Raw genomic sequence first — 18,928 nt, forward strand, 5'->3', positions numbered from 1 at the left:
CTGCACAACTGGGGCAGGGTCACGTGCCCGGGGGTGGAGTCCCATGCTCACTGCAGACAACAATAAGGAACCCATACTCTCAGGTGTGTTGGGAACATTCAATGGAAGCATATATACAGAAGGCTTTGGAAAGTAAGATGCATAAAGAACTGTTGTTCGAGTCAACTCAACGCAAGGTCAACAACTTCTGGCTCAGAAACGAGGCCCTAAAGAGAGGGCACAGGTGTTGGGGTCAGGTGGGCCTGGGTTCAAGTCCCGGCCCTACAATTTACTAGCTGGGTGGCCCTGGACAAATCACCTCATCTCTCTGGTTCCTAATCTGTAAAACAAAACTAATTTAGTCCCTCTGAGGTTGTTACAAGGAGCCAATGAGACTAATTGTAAGATTCCTGGTACACAGTAGGGCTTGAGAGATAGAAGCTATCACGATCAGCGCAAGATCGTGGAAAAACCATGGTCTGGAACAAGCTCCCCAGGGTTTCTGGGACTGTTTTCCTGTCTACAGGATGTTAGGCAGCAGGGCTGTTGTGAGGATGAGGGACACGTGAGGAGCTCCGAGCACGGAGCCTGGCACATAGTAGGTCCTCAGCCCCCGGAGCTTTGTGGGGCGTCACTCACTCTGCTTGATGTCGCTGTCAGGCCCCGGGCGGCCTTCAAACCGGCCGTCCCTCTGGTTGTTGAGCAGCTCTCTCTCCCTGCCCACCGTGCTCTGCTGCCGGGAAACTCCGTCTAGGTCGAGAACGCCGGTGTGGGCGGACGAGCCGGGGCCCAGCTTCGGGGGTGAGGGCTCCCCACTGCTCTTCTTTAGGTAGGAGGCTGGGGCCCAGCCCTCTTTGCCCTGGTACCTGGGAAGAGGAGGGACGCTGGACAGGCTGCTCTGCCAGACGCACAGAAAGAAGCCGTGTTCCTACCACGCACTGCACTTCAAGTCCCAGACGGCAGGAATGATGGGCCAGAGGCTGGCACACCCCTTGCTGACCTCAGCTCGGCATTCAAGGCCTTTCCAACCCGCCCTCTGCCTGCCTCCCCAGCCTCATCTCTTAACAGCAACCCCCATGCCCCTCCTACCGCACGAGGCTTGCAGTCTCCCAAACGCACCACCATCGTTCACTCCGGCGGCCTCTGCTCTTGGAAACTCTGTGTCGGGAAAGCCCCTTCCCACTGTCCTTCCTGTTCTTTCTTCCCCAGCTCTGCTTACTGTCATTTCCTTTCTCAAGCCTTCCCTGAGCCTCACAGAGAATGAACCCCTCCCTCCACGGTGACCCAGTGTCTCCCGCACACAACACCACCCTAGCACCTGGGACACACAGTGCACTTGGCTGTGGCGGTTCTGTCTCCCCAGCTAGAACACGAGCTCCTGGGGTACGCTGCACCTGACTGATCTCTGTGTGGCAAGAGCCTCGGTGCCAGGGAGTTGAATAAAGAAATAAAAGGACAAGTGGACAAACTGCCCACGGGCCTGGCAAAGGCGAGCAGCCATAAAGCTCTGCTACACTCACTGTCCCGTCACAGTCATCGCAGAGATGACAACAGTGATAACTGCCACTTAGTGGGCACCTACTGTATGCCAGTCTGTTCTACCCACTTTCCCGCTGTTGACGTACTTCACGCATCCAACCCTGGGAGGTGGCAGAAACGGACTGAGACCTAGGCAGTTGGCACCAGTCTAGTCTCTGCTCCTAACCTGTTTTGCTGCCTCTTCCCAGCAGCCCCAGCTTCTGGCACAAAGCTTGGCACAGGCAGGGCATGGCTCCAGTCACACTGGTTAACATGTAGATTAAACATGCATTCAGGGGGCGCCTGGGTGGCTCAGGCGGTTAATTGGCAGACTCCTGGTTTCGGCTCAGGTCACAGTCTCAAGTTTTCGTGAGTTTGAGCCCCACACTGGGCTCTGTGCTGGCAGCATGGAGCCTGCTTGAGAGTCTCTCTCTCTCTCTCTCTCTCTCTCTCTCTCTCTCTCTCTCTCTCTGTGGCTTCCCCCACTCATACTATATCTTTAAAATAAATAAACTTAAAAAATAAAAAAACAACCACCATGCATTCAGATGGGAACCAAGCCGGTCAGGAGCTGGTTCCACGACTTGCTAAGAGTCAGCTGGTGGTCACTGAACTGCAGAGTGACCGAGACCCTGACGGACAGCTCACTGAATTCCAAAGGGATTCAATGAAGGCGATCGCTTAATTCTCTGCACAACAGAGCTCAGTTTCATAGCATGAGCCGAGGGGTCAAATTGGACCAGAGGGGTGCTGGAGCCTGCTTGCACCAACTGGTGAGCGTCAACTGTGTTCGTCTCTTCCGAACTCCACATTTAGTGACGTTGCACGGGAGGCTTGGAATCACCCGGTGGGACTATGTACACTTTGGAAAACACCACAACTCAAGGGTAGTTTTCCCTTGAGAACCGGATGTCAACTATTTGCAAGCACCCCGCTGCTCTGGCCCACATAATGCATGCCCACACCTTTGGGGGAGAGTGGAAGAGACCTGAATGGCTGGAGATGATATATGGCAAGGCCAAATCTCTCGTCAAGAATCACTTCAAGAACTAAATAGCACTGTTTCAGTGACGAAAAAGGTCCTTTATAACTGGAAGCCAATTTACAGGAGACAGAAATCTGCAGGATGTGATGCCTTTCAATCTTAAAATATCTTCTGAGAGGGAGCAAATCTTGTCCTAACTGGAAAATGTCATGCTACCTAGAATCCAGGCCCTCGGCACGAGACAATTCACTGTCTGAGGTCACAAAGCCACAAGCAGAGCAGCACACGTAGAGGTGAGTGGCTCTGGGGTGAGAAAGGTACAGGTTTAAATCCTGGTTTGTCACTTTCCAGCCTCAGCTGAACCTTCAGATGATGGCATGCGTCGCTGACATCCTACCGCAACCTCAGGAGGGACCCAAGTAAGTCACTCCTTGAATTCCAGAGCCACTAAGTTTTGGGATAATTCGTAATGTAGCTGACACCATATACACTCAGGATATGTTAGGTGTCACTGTCACTACTCCTGCTTCAAACCTCAGTTCTGTAGACCCCTCCCAGGAAGCCATCCTGCCCCCTGAGCTCAGGAGCTCCTCTTCTGTGCTCCAGAGTCCCCATGCATCACCACCCTGCCGGGGGACTGAGCCTGCCTGCTGTGCCTGCTGGTGTGAACCTCCGTGTCTTTCTCACTGTTGACTCCCCAACTCCCAGAAAAGGGCTTGGCCCAGTACAGATTCTTGGTGTGTGTTTGTTGAGTGAATGAATGAAATGCCACAGGCTGAACCCCGATGAATGGCCCTAATATCCTGCATCACATTGCTGTATAGACACCAGGTCCCAAGGACTTCTTTTTTTGCCCTGATGTCTTGTTGCCACTGCCTGCCTACTAAGGTAACCAAGGAGGGGTTCCCAGGACTAACACTGGGGAAGTGGCAGGCAGGCCAGGAGGAGTTGGCGCTCATAGGGTGCTGACTGCATCACATAGGCAAAAGAGCTGTGATAAAGAGTTCGAAAGCTGGCCTCCAGCTTATACTACTGAACTCTGAGATGAGGGCAATTTTTGGCTCTAGGATGAGCTGCGGTCCTGTGGTGTTATGCATCCTGTTGGTGTCAGAGCAGGGCTGGAGTGGGAAATCACCCGCACAGGGCAATGCAGCGTCTCCTTACGAGAAACACATGGGGGTGGAAACCAGTCTTGCTCAACAGGGTTACCGCTATCTGTGGTTTGGGGCATTTGGAGGTTTTGTCTATTGCGGATTTTTAGAGAAGGATCTGGATAGGGAGGGAGTCTAAACGGCATCGAGGAGAAGCATCCTTTTGTGGCTCAGGCCAAAACCTCATCCCATCCATCCGTAATCACTTACAGACCTCTGAGCAGCCAGAGACCATGTGACCACTCAGTTGCAGCAGGTACCTGATCTTCCACCAGCCTTCCAGGTTTTTCTGGATCACCTCCACCACAGCCCCTCGCTCTAGATTCATTTCATCCTGGTCTCGAGCTGTGTACGGGTAGATGACTGTGTACTTCTCCTCTGCAGGGACAAAGGGATGCTGGGTTAAGTCAAAGACAGTGAGAGTCCTGGGATGCTGACGGCCAAGGGCATGAGACGTGATACATGAGACGTCCTTGCCCACTGAAAGGAAGGATTTCCTCCAGAAGTTTCTGGGGACCCCCTAGGCCCTCATTTAGGCCTGGATGACCCTGTGCAAGCAGCAACAGGACACAGGTCAGGTCCCAATCCCTCTGAAATCCCTCAGGGTCATGCAGTCATCCTCATCTTCCTCAAGGTCAAAGCTGTGCTTCAAGGTTACTTTCCTTGACCTTGCTTTATGCAGTATTCCAACTCATGGCAACCTCATCCCCCTTACCCAGGTTTATTTTTTTCCTCATACCAGGAATTACCTTCTAACACACCATACAATTTACCTGGTGACTGTGTTTTGTGTCTGTGTTCTCTGCTAGAATACAAGCACCACGAAGGTAGGGACTTGTGTCTGTCTCAGTTACTCCTCTGTCTCTAGCACTGGGCACGGTACTGGCAATACTGTGTAACTATTCAGTAAAGTAGTCAACGTTTAGTAAATGAATAGTTCCCAAAGGCCTGGTGGGAGCCACCTAGCTCATGCCAGAGGGGGTTAAGTCATCTGTGGCTCCTCCACAGTTCTTGCTGGTAGAGGGTTCAGGGGTAAGCTGGATTTGGCAACAGCTGGTTTTAGGCTGAAATCCCTACCAAGGAGGCTACAGCTAGCAATTTTCTTTCTTCCTTTAATTTTTAAAAGCAATTGTCATTACCTAGTGGGTAACTGATCTTCATTTTTCATTAGTTATTTTCAAGCTGCTGGATCCAACCACACCTGAAGCTTCAATTTTATTTTTAATATTTTGTTTTTTAAATTGAGATATAATTGACATTTAACACTGTATTCGTTTTAAGCGTGTCACATAATAATTTTATGCACACACATGACCGCACGCGCGCACACACACGTGTGCGCAGTGAAATCACTGCCTGCTTCAACTTTCGTTAATGTGACTGGGGTGCCTTCCACCTCACTCTCAGTGGTGCCTCACTCTTTCCCCTCAAAGCCATGGGACTATTTCTCAGGCTCTGCTTGGAGGACTGCTCACTGTCACAAGCTGGCAGGGCCCTCTGGAGAACAAGAGAATAGCTCCCGTGCTCAACACTGTCAGCAGGGACTCCTGAGACAGAACAGATGAGTGTCCCCAGGGACCCTGAAGAGGACACGGAAGGGCTTTCCTATTTAGCTTACATTCCGGCCCCCAGGGAGTGACCGAGCCAGCTGTGGGCTGGTGTTGATGGCCAGCGTGTTGGGGCCAACTCTCTTCTCTTTGGGAAAACACCACAAGCTGTCTGTGGCCTGCCCAGCTGGTGTCGAGGGAGGTGGAAAACACAGAGGGAGTTTATTTATTTATTGATCTAGCCCACTGACCTGCTCTGTGGGGGCTGAGCTGACTCAAGTTGCAGATATCATGCGTACAGCAGAGTCAGCTGCTCTCCTCACTCATGGTAGCTGCAGGGTGGGTGCGGGTGCCGTGAGGGGTGCAGGGGGTAATTCAAACCCGTAGATGCACAGAAGTTCTCTCTGGTTGGGTGGGAAGGGTTGCTGCTTCAGTCCTAGACTAAATGCAGTCAGTCCTACGGGCCCTGGACTCCTGGGGGCCCACCCCTCACCTGAATTACACAGGGAGATTCTCCGGCACCCGGAGGCGCTCTCTGGGCTCCATGAAACACTTAGTGATCCCGAACAAACCTTACAGAGGGAAACCTTGCAGACTGCATGGCAGGTGCCCGCTGACACTGCATGCTTAGCGTCCATCTGCCCTTCCTCTGTCGCCACTACCAGCCTCCATCCACATGGTTTGGGTAAGGCTGACCTCACCACTGCCTTGGAGGGACGGGGAGGGTGCAGGACCCTGGCCTGGCCAAAGTGCTGTCTTCCCCTGGCCACTGTGATTGGTTCAGGGATAGCATGTGGGTCGGTCAGAACCAGTCCTAAGACTTGTGTTGAAGGAGAAGCACTTTCTTTGGTAGGTATCTCTGAAAGGTGCCTGGAATTGCTGTCATGAGAAAATGGTGTCGGCAAGGTAGACAGTAGAGCAGAGGGGAGGAGAGTTAAGTCCCAGGTCCCCATAATGTTTTCAAGCCCCTGGATCCAGCCATGCTTGAAGCTAGTCCTTCCCCAGACTTTTCAGTGACGAGCTGATACATTTCCCTTTTGGCCTAGGACAGTTTGATGTGGGTTTCTTCCCCTTGTGATGTGTCTGCTAAAAGAAACAGGTCACTGGCTCAGCATTATAGAGGCCCCAGGCATTATTTTTCAACCTGGTAAACTTTAGAGCCCCAGGCCAAGAAATACTGCCCAAACCTACATACCAACACACGCAGAACAGGCAAGGTCACTGTTTCTCACATGCAACAGGCATGGGCAGTCCCCGAGCAGGAAGACGCATGCAGATGCAGGGACCCAGCTCCAAACACTGAACAGGGAAGAAAACCCCAAGGTAGGCACCTTGACGCCAGCTGATGGCATACAAGTCCCCCAGAGTCCGGCGGCGGCCCACAGGCCGGGGCAAAGACCAGTACCTCCATGAGACTGGACAGGCAGCATGTAGAGGTGAAGGGCAGAAGGCAGAGGTGAGAAGAAAGCACTCCCAGTGTCTGGAGGCAAAGGGGACGCTGAGTGTGCGTTCCCGTTTGGGAGGAATTATTTCTGAGCCTACGCCAAGCCCCAGGTATCTTAAAAGGACCAACTTCCTGAGTATTAACCTTGAACACGGGTGCAGAGGCCACCAGTAGATATAATTCTATTCCTAGCGTGACTTATAAAGAGGCACTAAAAGAAGCCCTTGTGTCAAGGGAGAAGAAAAATGTGCAAACTTAGGAAAATGTGGTATCTCTCCACCTTTTAGCTGTGTGACCCCAAGCAAGTGTCTCTACCTTTCTGAGCCTGTCTCCTCATCTATCAGATGGGGTTAACAATCAGTCTCTTACAGCGGGGTGCCCACAATGGCAATCATCAACTGCCTAAGGGAGCTACAGCTCTCATGCAGAACACCACAACCCCTGAATCTGAGTGGATTCTTTGAGTTGGCCCAGCCCCTCAGAGCTTGGGGGCCCCACAAAACCACCAGTAAAACGACATACGTTTTCGATGAGGGGTGCTGGCTGTAATAAAACTAAATGCAAACCCACATACACATTTTTTATTAACCTTTCAGCACAGAATTATCCCCCTTCTTGTCACCCTCTTTTCTGATAAACACAAGAAGTGGTTTTGTGCTTTCCCCCAAACAGTCAGCTAAAAGCCCAAATAGTCACCCCTGGGTAAGGCATAGTTATTTAATAACTGTTCCTAGTTATTTACTGTCTCTGGTTCTTTGCCAAATGCTTTGCATGTGGAATCTCCTTTAATTAAGAAAAAAAGTCTCACGGTACAGACATCATCATTTCCATTTTTAGAGGAGGAGGCTGAGGTGGAGAGAGGTTAAGGTGCTGGCCCGACTCAGCTAACTCACATTGAGGTCTGACTCTAAAACCCTTCGATTTATTAGCTAAGATGGACTCCTACTCTAGTCTCAGGAATGCTTCTAGTGGGGAAAACAGAGTCAGCTGGGCGTTAGCATTTTTGGCATTGTAGGAACCACCCTTCAGGACACCTGTAGGGTAAGTTCTCCAGGAAACGGAAGTGTGCGTGGAGAGGGTCAGTCCTAATGCTGACACCCAGACTGGTCGCTGAGAAAGCACACTTTGATAGATACTTTCAGATGTCTTGCGAATGAGCTGGAAGGAGCCCAACATCTTGGCCATCAGAATGGTTCGAGTGAGGAATAATGAGGTGCTGGGGTGATCAGGCTGGGGCCCTCCTGGGGGTCCCATGGAAGTGTTAGGTCCCCAGCTCTGGCTAGCCTCACCTGGGTTGGCTCCCAAAGGCCCCTAAGGGTGGGCTTGCTGTTAGTCCCAACCCCACGGCAAGTGCAAGGCTCCAACTCCTTCCTACCTTCTTCAGGCTGTAGTGAAAACTCATCCTGCATACCATCCTGCCCTTCCAGGCAGGTTGCAGGGACCCAGCCTTGCTCTTCAGCCGTGCTGACAAACCACCAACCTGGAAAATGAGAGTGCAGACTGATGTTAGTTGGGTCAGATGTGAAGCTTGGGGGTCAGAGTATAATAATATGTTCAGCCACTATGAGTCCATGCTTAGGGTAAGGCAAAAAAGTTGCCATTTTATCATAGAACACAACTACCCATGTTAGCTGCCTGCTAACTGCTAAGAATAGCCTAAGAAGAAAACCACTTCTGGGGCGCCTGGGTGGTTAAGCATCGGGCTTCAGCTCAGGTCATGATCTCACAGTTTGTGAGTTTGAGCCCCATATCGGGCTCACTGCTGGCAGCACAGAGCCTGCTTTGGATCCTCTGTTCCCCTCCCTCTGTGCCTGCCCCCCCTTCTCTCTCTCTCTCTCTCTCTCACACACACACACACACACACTCTCTCTCTCTCTCTCTCAAAAATAAATAAACATTAAAAAAAAAAAAAAAGGGGGCACCTGGGTGGCTGAGTTGGTTAAACGTCTGACTCTTGGTTTCGGCTCAGGTCATAATCTCATGGTTTTTTGAGTTTGAGCCCCACACTGGGCTCCACGCTGACAGTGTGGAGCCTGCTTGGGATTCTCTGTCTCCCTCTCTGTCTGCCCTTCCCCTGCTCACGCTGTCTTTGTCTCTCTCAAAATAAATAAATAAACTTAAAAAGAAAGAAAGAAAGAAAAAAAAACCCACTTCTGAGCTGGGACAGGGGAGAGAAAGGTCGTCCTGAATGGTGAGAGTAAAGAATGTAGCTATCTTCACTAAGGTATGCAAGGCACTAACCCTTTTACTTACACTGTTTTATATAATCTTCAGATTATCATCCCCATTGCACAGATGAGGAAACTGAGGCTCCAAGAAGTCAGTACACTTTTCCAAGTTCACATGGCTCAGGGCAAAGCTGCTATGTGCACCCAGGGCTAAGAGATACTGAAGCCACTGCCCTGATGACTTATCTGAGACACTGAGTTTGCATTTGCTCGTGTCAATGTAAACCTGGCTGCAGTGTAACTGAGAGGCCTCTCACCCAGACTCAGGTCCTCCTCCTTTCGAGAAGGGCTTGTACCCTGTGGCAGGCAGAACAGTGACTGGCCAAAGATGTCTGTGTCCTAATCCTGGGAACCTGTGCCTATGTTAAGGAAATAAGGTTGCAGGTGGTGGGATCAAGGTTGCAAAGCAGCTGAACTACAAATAGGGGGTTATCTGGGGTTATCAGGGTGGGCCCCATGCATTACAGGGGAGGCAGAAGAAGAGTCAGGGAGGTGTGGCTCCGGAGGAAAGATGAGAGAGGCACAGTACTGCTGGCTCTGAGGACTGGGGAGGGACCATGAGCCAAGGGATGGGGTGGTCTCTAGAAATTGACTGGAAAAGGCAGAGAAGCAAATCCTATCCAGAACCTGCAGACAGGAACTCAGCCCTGCCAACGCCTTGATGTTAGCCCAGTGGGACCCAATTTGGACCTACAGAACTGTAAGATAAATAATTTACGTGGTTCGAGGCCACTAAGTTTGTGGTACTTCGTTGTAATGGCAACCGGAAATTAACACAGGGCCCAACAGGCTCTGCACAGTATAATGGAAAAACAGGATCTGCTCCCCAAGATCACATACCTCCAAGCCCTAGAGACCTCACAAAAGAAGAGAAGGAAGGGGCAGCCTACTGAGTAGCCTTTCTGGTTTTACAGGGAGGCCTTTGCTTTTGACCTCCCTGACTTGGAAGTCACCTACTTTACTCGGCTGGACACTCCTTTTGCAATACAAGTTTTGGGGGGGGGGGGGGGGGGGTGTGTGTGTGTGTGTGTGTGTGTGTGTGTGTGTGTGTGTGTGTGTGCGCGCGCGCGAGTGAATGGGGTGGATAAGTCTGTGGAAAACCAGAAATTAGAAGATACATCGTATGTCTTCCTAAGAACTTGTATCTGCCGGTATTTGTGTGGGGGTTCAGGAAACTCACTATATAACAACGACAGTAATGTGTGCCAGACCGTCGCAGTGCTTGACATCTGACTGGCGGGATCCTCACAACAGCCCTACGAGCTGCCTACTATTACTGCCCCATTCTACAGATGAGGAAGCCAAGGCTCAGAGAGAGGCAGTGACTTGACTAAGGTCACAAAGAAAGTGGCAGAGCCAGGATTCATTCCTAGGCTATCTTAGCCTCACAGTCTCAGCTCTTAACTCTGCACCAATGCCTCATGCGTTGCTAGAGGGAGAGTAAATTGCCATGACCAGTTTGGAGGCAATTTGGCAGGATCTTAAAATTCAAAATATGTGTACCTACGGTCCAATAGTTCTATGTCTCATTGTCTAACCTAAAGAAACACTCACCAGTGTGCACAGATATTCTATTCATAGTAGAGAAAAATATGGCTTATGCAGATCAACAGTAGGCAGATGTTAAAGGAATAAAAGCTGAATGTTGACTAAAAAGTATGTTGCAGATCAAAATGATCAAAAGGTACAGAATGATAACACTGGGGTTAAACTATAAAGTTATATCAACACACACAAAATGTTGTGTGTGTGCATATGGTTATGTATCTATGTATGGGCACACATGTAGACATACAGTTCACACACATACACACATGCACAAAGACACATATATACATATACGTATATGTACGTGTATACAGTTATCAAGAAGGATTTGGAGTGAACCGTTAGAGGGTCTATTTGGGGTTTTGAAAGGGACTAATGTTGAAGCTAGTGGAAAAAGCAGATTTTAACTTTATGGTTGTTCTAAGAAGAATGTGTCCAGTATTATTTGGCTGGTAAAATACAACTAAAAATAAATGTTGCCAGTTTTTTGGCCCCAGGAAGATTTCACTGTCTGCCTCCTTTTCCCTGCCGCCTTCTGGACACACCAGGCTTAACCTCAACACCCCATCCTGGCTTCTACTCTCCTCCCAGCCGCGGAGTCTTCCCGACTTCCCGCAAGCGGGCTGCCCAGAGGGGTGGGGGCTGTCTTCCTTCGTCCCTGCGAAGCACATATTCATTCCCAGGAATTAGAAAGTCACGTGCCCTTGGGGCCAGCTGGAATTGGTTTGGAATTCCAGCTCGGTAACCTGTCATGAGATCTGGGGTGAGCGACCACGTCACTTAGCGTCTTGTTTCTTTGGCTGTGATGCGGGGATGGTAGTTGCTATATTGAGTAATTAACGAGTTTGGTTGGCTAAAGCAGATCTCATGACTGTGGTAACATGATTCAGATGCTGCTGCAAACACAGCTTTCCCTCTGTTTGTTGGCCGTTTGTTGGTCCTTAACTGGCCAATGGGGTGTCACAAAGACGGGCCTGCCAATCATATTATTAGGCAAGGTCACATTTTAGCCACAACAAAGCGGGTGGGTTTATGCCACTTTTTCCTGGAGAGGAGCTGCTCACCCCCTACTCCTTGCCCTTTTCTTTCGATAGTGCTGATGGCTACTCTGTGGCTAAGGAAGGCAACCGGGAGGGAAACCCACATCCTTGAGTACCTTTTGTGTGCCAGGCACACTCTAGGCACTATCTCATTGGATCCTTAAAATAGCTCTTTGAAGTAGCAGCGTTTTCTATTTTGCATATTTTGCATATGAGAGAATTGATGGTCTGAGAGGAGCAGCAAGCTGGACTGCTGTGAGATGCAGAGTTCAGGCTAAGTGTCGGATCATACCACATTCCGTCCCAGACCTGGCCAGTGTACATGACCAGTGGCCCCTGTCATGACAGGTGGGCCGAAGAGTCAGGTGGCGTGTCCATCCCACCAGAGCCCACAGCTGGCGGAGCCTTCGTGAAGACTCCCACGGTAATCAAAGGCAATGTTCCAGTGGAATGCTGGACTCCATGTCTCTAAGTGTCTTTGAAACCAGAAGACACGTTCACGAAATGTGACCCGCAGAATAAATCGGTAACGACGGACCCAACAGGATGCTGGCGAGTTGTGACCAAGGGGGATATCTGAGCCCCGTGATCAAACAGAGGCAGCTTTCTAAGAGGTTGTCAGCTGGATCTGTGGAAACGGCCCGGCTCAGATCAGCGATTGCTGTTTCTGTGTTTCTAAACATCTCCTGTCCTAGGGGCTCGGGGACAGTGTAGGGCGGGGAGGGAGATGGTTTAGTTCCCCTACCTGACTCGTTCTTCTCGATGATGTCCACCACCTGCCCCACGCTGAGGCTGATCTCCGAGCTCTCCTGCTTCTGGTAGTCTGCCACCACCACATACTGCTCCAGGACCATGGGGTCCACTGAGGTCAGGTCACCCCCTGTGGATACAAAACCCACATGCAGCCACTGCCCACACATGAAGGAGCGAGAGCCAAGGGAGAAGGGTGGGTCAGGAGAACATTCCAAAGAGAGAAAGAAGCTATCATAGGACTTACCTTGAGGGTCACTTCATCCATTCATTCCTGCATAATTTGCTCGTGCAACCACCAAAATTTACCAAATACCTATTCTATGCAGATACTGTGCAAGGCACTGGGGATTCAAAGTTGGTCAAGATATGGTACCTGCCTTGAAGAAGCAGACAGCCTGATGGGAAAGTGCATTCATGCATACCAATCCTTCCTTCCATCCATTTATCCGTCCATCCATCCGCCCATCCAAAATCACTCATCTCGTAATTCAGGAAGTCACCAGTGATGTTCCAGACCCTCTATTAGGTGCTGGGGGTACTAAAGTGAATGAAACAGACATGACTCCCAGTCTCAAGTAAGTTAACCTAGTTGGGGCACATAAACAAATATACATCATGACAAGTATACAGGATAATAGAAGTATTAATTTTTGATAGCTACATTGCTGGAAACAACCAGGAAGCTGGACCAAGACTGGGAAAGGGGATGCCACATTCAATGGGGTGGTGAACAAGACCTCCCTAAGACAGGGGCATGAACAGGAGACATGAGAGGATGGGGAAAGAACGGTGCAGGCAGACTCTCGGATGGGAAAGGGCCCAGAGCCTTCTAGGAACTGGGAGGAGGGTAGGGGACTGAAGTCCAGTGAGTGAGGACAGCGGTCCCGTATGAAGACACAGAGGCAGGCAAGGGCCAGAGCAGGCAGATAAGAAGTTTGGATTTTTTTCACCCTCAAGTAGAAAGCCAGTAGAGGACTTGAAGAAAGGAATGGCAAGTACAGATTTACATCTTTAGAAAGATAATTCTGGCTGCCACACGGAGCCCGGAAAGAAAGCAGGAGACCAGACGGAGACCAGCTGTCAGGCAGGAGACGGCGGTGGCTTTGGACCATGGCAGTGGCAGTGGGAGAGAAGGGTGTGGACAGGTGCGCCAGGAGAGGCAGTTTCCACAGGACACGGTGGATGGTGCCCTCTGGAGTTGTGTGGTTCTGGTTAAGCAGTAAATCACACCTGCCTAACAAAAGAAAAGATATTGCAGACTATGGCTGATGTAAAGGGAAATCTGCATTCAGAGACTCCAAAGAGAAGGGAATGGCCCTCTTAGAGCAGCAGACGGAATGCGGTGGGAGGGCAGCCTGACATTTCTGGCCACAGGGTCTTCGTTTTCTGCAAGTCCTGATTCACAGCATTTCCTCCTATTGTTTCCATAAACAACTGAAATAGCCAAGAAATCCCACCTCTCTGTGTCCAAGCACACCCAGTAACGGAGTGGTGTGTAAGCGCCAGGCCACCCTGAGCCCGTTTTGTGCATCTCTTCCCAGCTCTGTTGGGTGGCGCCTTGCCGGTAGCTTGAAATTGGCCACCGTGGGAGTATTTACACCATGGATATTGGCAAATGCTACAAAGCAGGGCTTTCGACCAGAAAGCTGGTTGTGAAGTATTCACCAGCACGCCAGTGCCCTCCAGCCTCCGGCATCCAGAAAGAGCACAAAAGCCCTTTGTCAGCACCATGCGCTCTGAATTTTTGATGTGGGAAGCCAGAATAGGGCATTGTAGCAGGGTGAAGCGTAACTGCCTCTTGGCTCTGTGACTGAGGCCAGTCCCTCTTCCCAGCTGAGGTTGATGGAGGGAAACAGGAGTGGGAGGGTCCCAGGGCCACCCTGGGTAGAGAAAGCACGGGAATAGAGAAAGAGCAGAGGAGAGAGAGGGAGATGTAGGCCGAAGGTTCAGGAGCAGGTCTGGAGGGAAGCAGCCCCACACGAATGCCCGTCACATCACACGTAAACTGTATGGCTGCACACCATACATAAACTATGTCAACACAACCACCTGGAAGGTGGCTACTACCTTGTTTTACAGACACGAAAAGAGAGGCCCCGAGATATCAAGTGACTTCCCTCGGGTCCCACAGCTGGATGGTGACAAAGCCAGACTTGAATCAGGTCCACCTGGCTCAAAGGCTCCCAGTGTGGTGGGGTGTGGTGGGGGTAGGTGAGGAAAGAAAAGACGCTAGGGAAGGAAGTGTGGTCTGAGGCCCGCTTGCTTTCCTTCCCTGTGGGTTCCCATGAGCACCTGTGAGCACCCCCGGGGACCAGTAAGGCCAAGTTTTATTTCCTTGTGTCTCTCAGGGGTATCTTCTCTCCTCCAGCACCTCTCCTGAGGCTGGCCTGCAGGGCTGATTTCCTCATTGCCTTGAGCACAACAGTCCGCCCCAGCCAGCCCAGCTGGGCTTTCAGTCGCCTTCGAGCAAGCTGGTTATTGCCCCTCCCGCTGCCCCCACTAGATAATAAGCTTTGGACAGCAGAAGTCTTGACGGTGTCCTGAACCACCTGGCACTGGGCCCACAAAGATCCTACCACGTGAGTGAATGGAGGTAGATTCTGGCTTGCTGGAGGCTCCTGGCCATTGCGAGCTGGGGACAATTTCCCCAGGGAATGCAAGAGGTAGAGACTCCAGAGTCTAGAGTTTTTACCCCAGGATATAGCCTGCCTTGGGGATCACAATCCCAGGAATGCAGCTACTCTTCTGATTTGGCCCTCCGGTGGGCTGTATCCAGGCCAACTGTGTTTCTTAACTTGAGAGAAAGAACTGGAGAAGACACGAGAAAAGTATCCACTTCACAGTCAGGCTGGAACTTGTGCCCACTGCTCAGGTGCCCAGGGTCTTCCAGGGAGGAGGTCAGGGGGCTGGTGGAGTCACAGTGCGGCTGTACTCATGCCTGGGGGTTCTCTGCTGCCACCTGGAGGCAGGTCGGGATTCTTTGTCACAGAGCCACAGGTTTGATGCGGGTGCACCTTTTTAGTGCTTCGTCACCTGACTTTACTCCTATCCTCTGCACCAGGGACTGAGTGAGGCTTCTTTGGGATGGTGGTGGTGGGTGGGGGGAGGGGGGAAACGACACTTATAACTGGTCTCTATCCTGCCCCTCTGGTCTGTCCTCCATATTGCAGAGTGCTTGCTTCAAAAATGCTACTCTGATCATGCCTCTCCCTGCTCAGCACCTGCTGTGGCTCCCCAATGCCCTCAGGTTCTCTACAATCTGGACTCTGCTGGCCTTTATGGCTGTGTCTTTTGGCTCCCTCACCCCAGGTGTACCTAGAAAACATCATAGGCTGTTTTCAGGATGCCTTTTCCTCTCCTCTGCATTCACATGGGAACCACCTATTCTTAGCCTCCTAACTCGTCTCTTGCCCCAGACTTGACTGCTACGATTTGCTCTGGACACAGCAGCTATAGTGATCCTTTCAAAAGATGTGTAAGATCATGTTCCCCAAAGGTCAAGACCCTACAATGGCTCTGCCTCACTCAGGAAAAGCCCAAAGGCCTATGGGGTCCTGCCTGATCTCTTTGACCATTTCTTTTCCACTCTCCCCAATGTGGCATAGGAAATTGCATGGTTCAGCATCCTGCTCAAGTGGTATCTCATCAACGGAACCTTCTCTTGACCAACCTGCACTGCCTCACCTTATTTTATTTTGCCATAGAGTTTAAAAAAAAAAAACACAGAGTCTGTGTAGTCACTAGTTTTCCTGTCTGTTTTCCCACTCTAGAACATAAGCCCCATGCATGCAGGCTCTTGTTTAGTGTTGGACTCCCTGCCTAAAGGCTCACAGGCCCACGTGGTCTGCTTTGGTGCAAAGGGAATTTGGAAAGTTGTTCTATTTTTATAGGGTTGTAAAGGAGAAGGAGAGGAAGAGGAAAAATTATTATTATTGACAGAACCTGTATGTGGCCTGTAAACCCTAAAATATTTGCTTTCTGGCCCTTCAGAGAAAAAGTTTGCCAACATCTGGCCTAGAATGTGAAGGGCACCTACTAGGCTCAATGAACATCTGAAGGAAAAAAAAAAAGAATATTCTAAAACTCACCCTTGGCAGACTTCCTTCCTCAGAAATAAATTAAAATGTCTTCCTTTGCCATACCTACGACATTTCATTTTCTTTATCCACCTATTCGTTCTACCAGACTGTAAGAAGGCTTCCCACATCTTATTTACCTTTGCATTCCCTGGGGGCCTAGAGCACTGTCAGGTACACAGTAGGTGCTTAGTAAACATTTAATCAACAACTGCATCTGTCCTGTTCACTCACCACTTAGCACAGACACTCAACGGATATTTGTGGACTGAATCGACAAATGATGAAGGGAAACTTCTAGAAACTCTTTGCTTTGCATGGCGCCAGGCCTCCTCCTGTGTTGAGAGTTACAGAAGGCACCTGTCCATCTTATGGGCAACCAAAGACTGTTCCTTCTTGCCTACAAGTAGGGATAGAGCTTCGATTAGGTCAGGGTCCAGTTAAGTATGGTTGCTCTGTCCAAAAAGTTAATTGTTGCCACCCAGTTTTAACAACTGATGGTGGTACACCTGTACCATATAGTTTTCAGGAATCTGATCAATGGAGTGATCTATTCATTTCTGCACCAACTCTCCCAACCATGCTGCCAAGGGTTTTTGAGAGAACCAACAGCAGTGACAGAATCAGAAAATCATGGGACTCACTGCAAACAAGACACAAATCCAGGAAGTGAGGAGGTCAGGGAGCAAGGGTTAGGACTCTGGGCTGGCCATGAGCAGATCTGTTACTGGCACAGGGCTCAGGGCTGGCACTTCCTCCAAGACTTGCTCAGGGGCCACGTCTCTGTCTTACATCTCCTTCTTCTTCTTCTATGACAGCAGCTTTTATACCGAAGTACCCTGCCATTAAGTGGTTCAGAAAAAAGTGCATGGGGCTGCCTTTCCAGCAGTTCTTTTGCCTTTGTTTTACCCAGAGCACTCAACTTATGAAAACCTCATTGGTTTGACTACCAGAATTCTCACACTAGGCTTCAGGCCACACTAGGCTTCAGGTTTTAGGTGGACACCTACCGGCGGACAGTGATATTGCACCCAAGCTCTATAATGCATAGTAATAGCAATACCTCAAGTTGATGCAGGTAGCTAAGTACTAGGAGCTACAAGTTTGAAATCAAAGTGTTCCTAGGTAAGCAGTGTCATTCTTGTGGTCCAGCAGGAGTAAGAGAAGGAAAAGGTCAGCATAAAGGAGGAGATTCGACAGCAGAAGGGTGATTTTGACATTGAGGAAGTGCTATAAAATATTCTCAAGAGGTACAGTGCCTAATCTACCACAGAATTTCCTAGAGAGAGAGGGAGACACAGAATCTGAAGCAGGCTCCAGGCTCTGAGCTGTCAGCACAGAGCCCAATGTCAGGGTCAAACTCACGGACCGCAAGATCATGACCTGAGCCAAAGGTGGATGCTTAACCGACCGAGCCACCCAGGTGCCCTGACATGTTTTTAATTTTAATTTTTTTTTTTAATGTTTATTTATTTTTGAGACAGGGAGAGACAGAGCATGAACGGGGGAGGGTCAGAGAGAGAGGGAGACACAGAATCTGAAACAGGCTCCAGGCTCTGAGCTGTCAGCCCAGCGCCCGACGCGGGGCTCAAACTCACGAACCGCGAGATCATGACCTGAGCCAAAGTCGGACGCTTAACTGACTGAGCCACCCAGGCGCCCCATGTTTTGAATTTTAAAGATAACTGCCATGGACTGAATTCTGTCCCTCTAAAATTCATATACTGAAGCTTTAACTCCCATGGGATGGCATCTGGAGGTGGGGCCTTTGGGAGGTAATTAGGTTTCAATGAGGTCATGAGGGTGGGGCCCCCAGGATGGGGCTAGTGCCCTTACTAGAAGAGACACCAGAGGGCTTGCTCTTGCTCTCTCTCGGCCATGGGAGGACACAGAGAGAAGGCAGCAGCCTAGAAGCCAGGAAAAGGGCTCTTGCCAGAACCTGATAATGCCGGCACCTTGATCTCAGACTTCCAGGCTCCATACTTGGAAAGAAAGAAGCTTCTGTCGTTTAAGCCACTCAGTCAATAGTTTTTTTGTTATGGCAAAATATAGTGAGCAATGATAACATGGGATTTTCTTTCCAGAAATTGACCATACTGCCAATCTTACTGGAAGAGCCAGTAAATCAGAGTATACTTCAATAAGTAAAGGGTAGAAAAATCAAGAAGAAAGATGCTCCTTAAATAATCAGATGACCTCTTAAATTTTGGTGGGAGGATTTTTTTCTTGCAAGATGAGCAGAAGTTGAGACCACATTAGCCAAAGTCTGCTGGCAAATTCTGGAGACAGGTGAGCTTTCTCCAATTCAGAGTACCAGCACAGAAATCTCTGGGTTTGGGCTGTCGACCTTAAATCCCTTTCACACTCAATCAAGAAGGCCATTTCTAACACAGAGGAAGAGTTCAAAGGTCAGATAAAAAAATAAGGCTCATCTCCGCAAGGGTCCTTAGTCTGAAAAGAAAAATGTTATTTTCCATCCAGCTGAACTATAAATAAATCCACCCCTCCATCATTGCAGGTGAATGATGTAATAGTCATCACCACAAATTAGAGCTTCTTCTCTCTTTTCCAGACCAGTCCCCTCATCAAGCCTGTTCCGACCGGACACTTTGGTTTTTGCAAACTAGAGCTGTCTCTTTCCTCTCTTCCTTCAGCCGTT

The 18,928-nt window shown here is 49.9% G+C and overlaps 1 protein-coding gene across 2 annotated transcripts in view; it reads right to left on the reverse strand.

Moving 5' to 3' along the window:
* The window catches only part of SH3PXD2B (SH3 and PX domains 2B), a 105,265-nt gene that overhangs the window by 15,802 nt on the left and 70,535 nt on the right, over positions 1–18,928 (reverse strand). Inside the window, exons 7-11 of one of the 2 annotated variants that reach the window (XM_081796372.1) lie at positions 12,186–12,320; positions 8,000–8,104; positions 6,512–6,595; positions 3,894–4,011; positions 619–845 (exon numbers count right to left, since the gene is read on the reverse strand). In XM_081796372.1, the coding sequence (XP_081652498.1) occupies positions 619–845; positions 3,894–4,011; positions 6,512–6,595; positions 8,000–8,104; positions 12,186–12,320 (669 nt within the window). The remainder of the gene's footprint in view (positions 1–618; positions 846–3,893; positions 4,012–6,511; positions 6,596–7,999; positions 8,105–12,185; positions 12,321–18,928) is intronic. The other variant, XM_078446863.2, reaches the window with a different exon arrangement.

Source organism: Panthera onca, chromosome A1 (assembly GCF_046562875.1).
Source record: "Panthera onca isolate mPanOnc1 chromosome A1, mPanOnc1 haplotype 2, whole genome shotgun sequence".
Lineage (NCBI taxonomy): Eukaryota > Metazoa > Chordata > Mammalia > Carnivora > Felidae > Panthera > Panthera onca.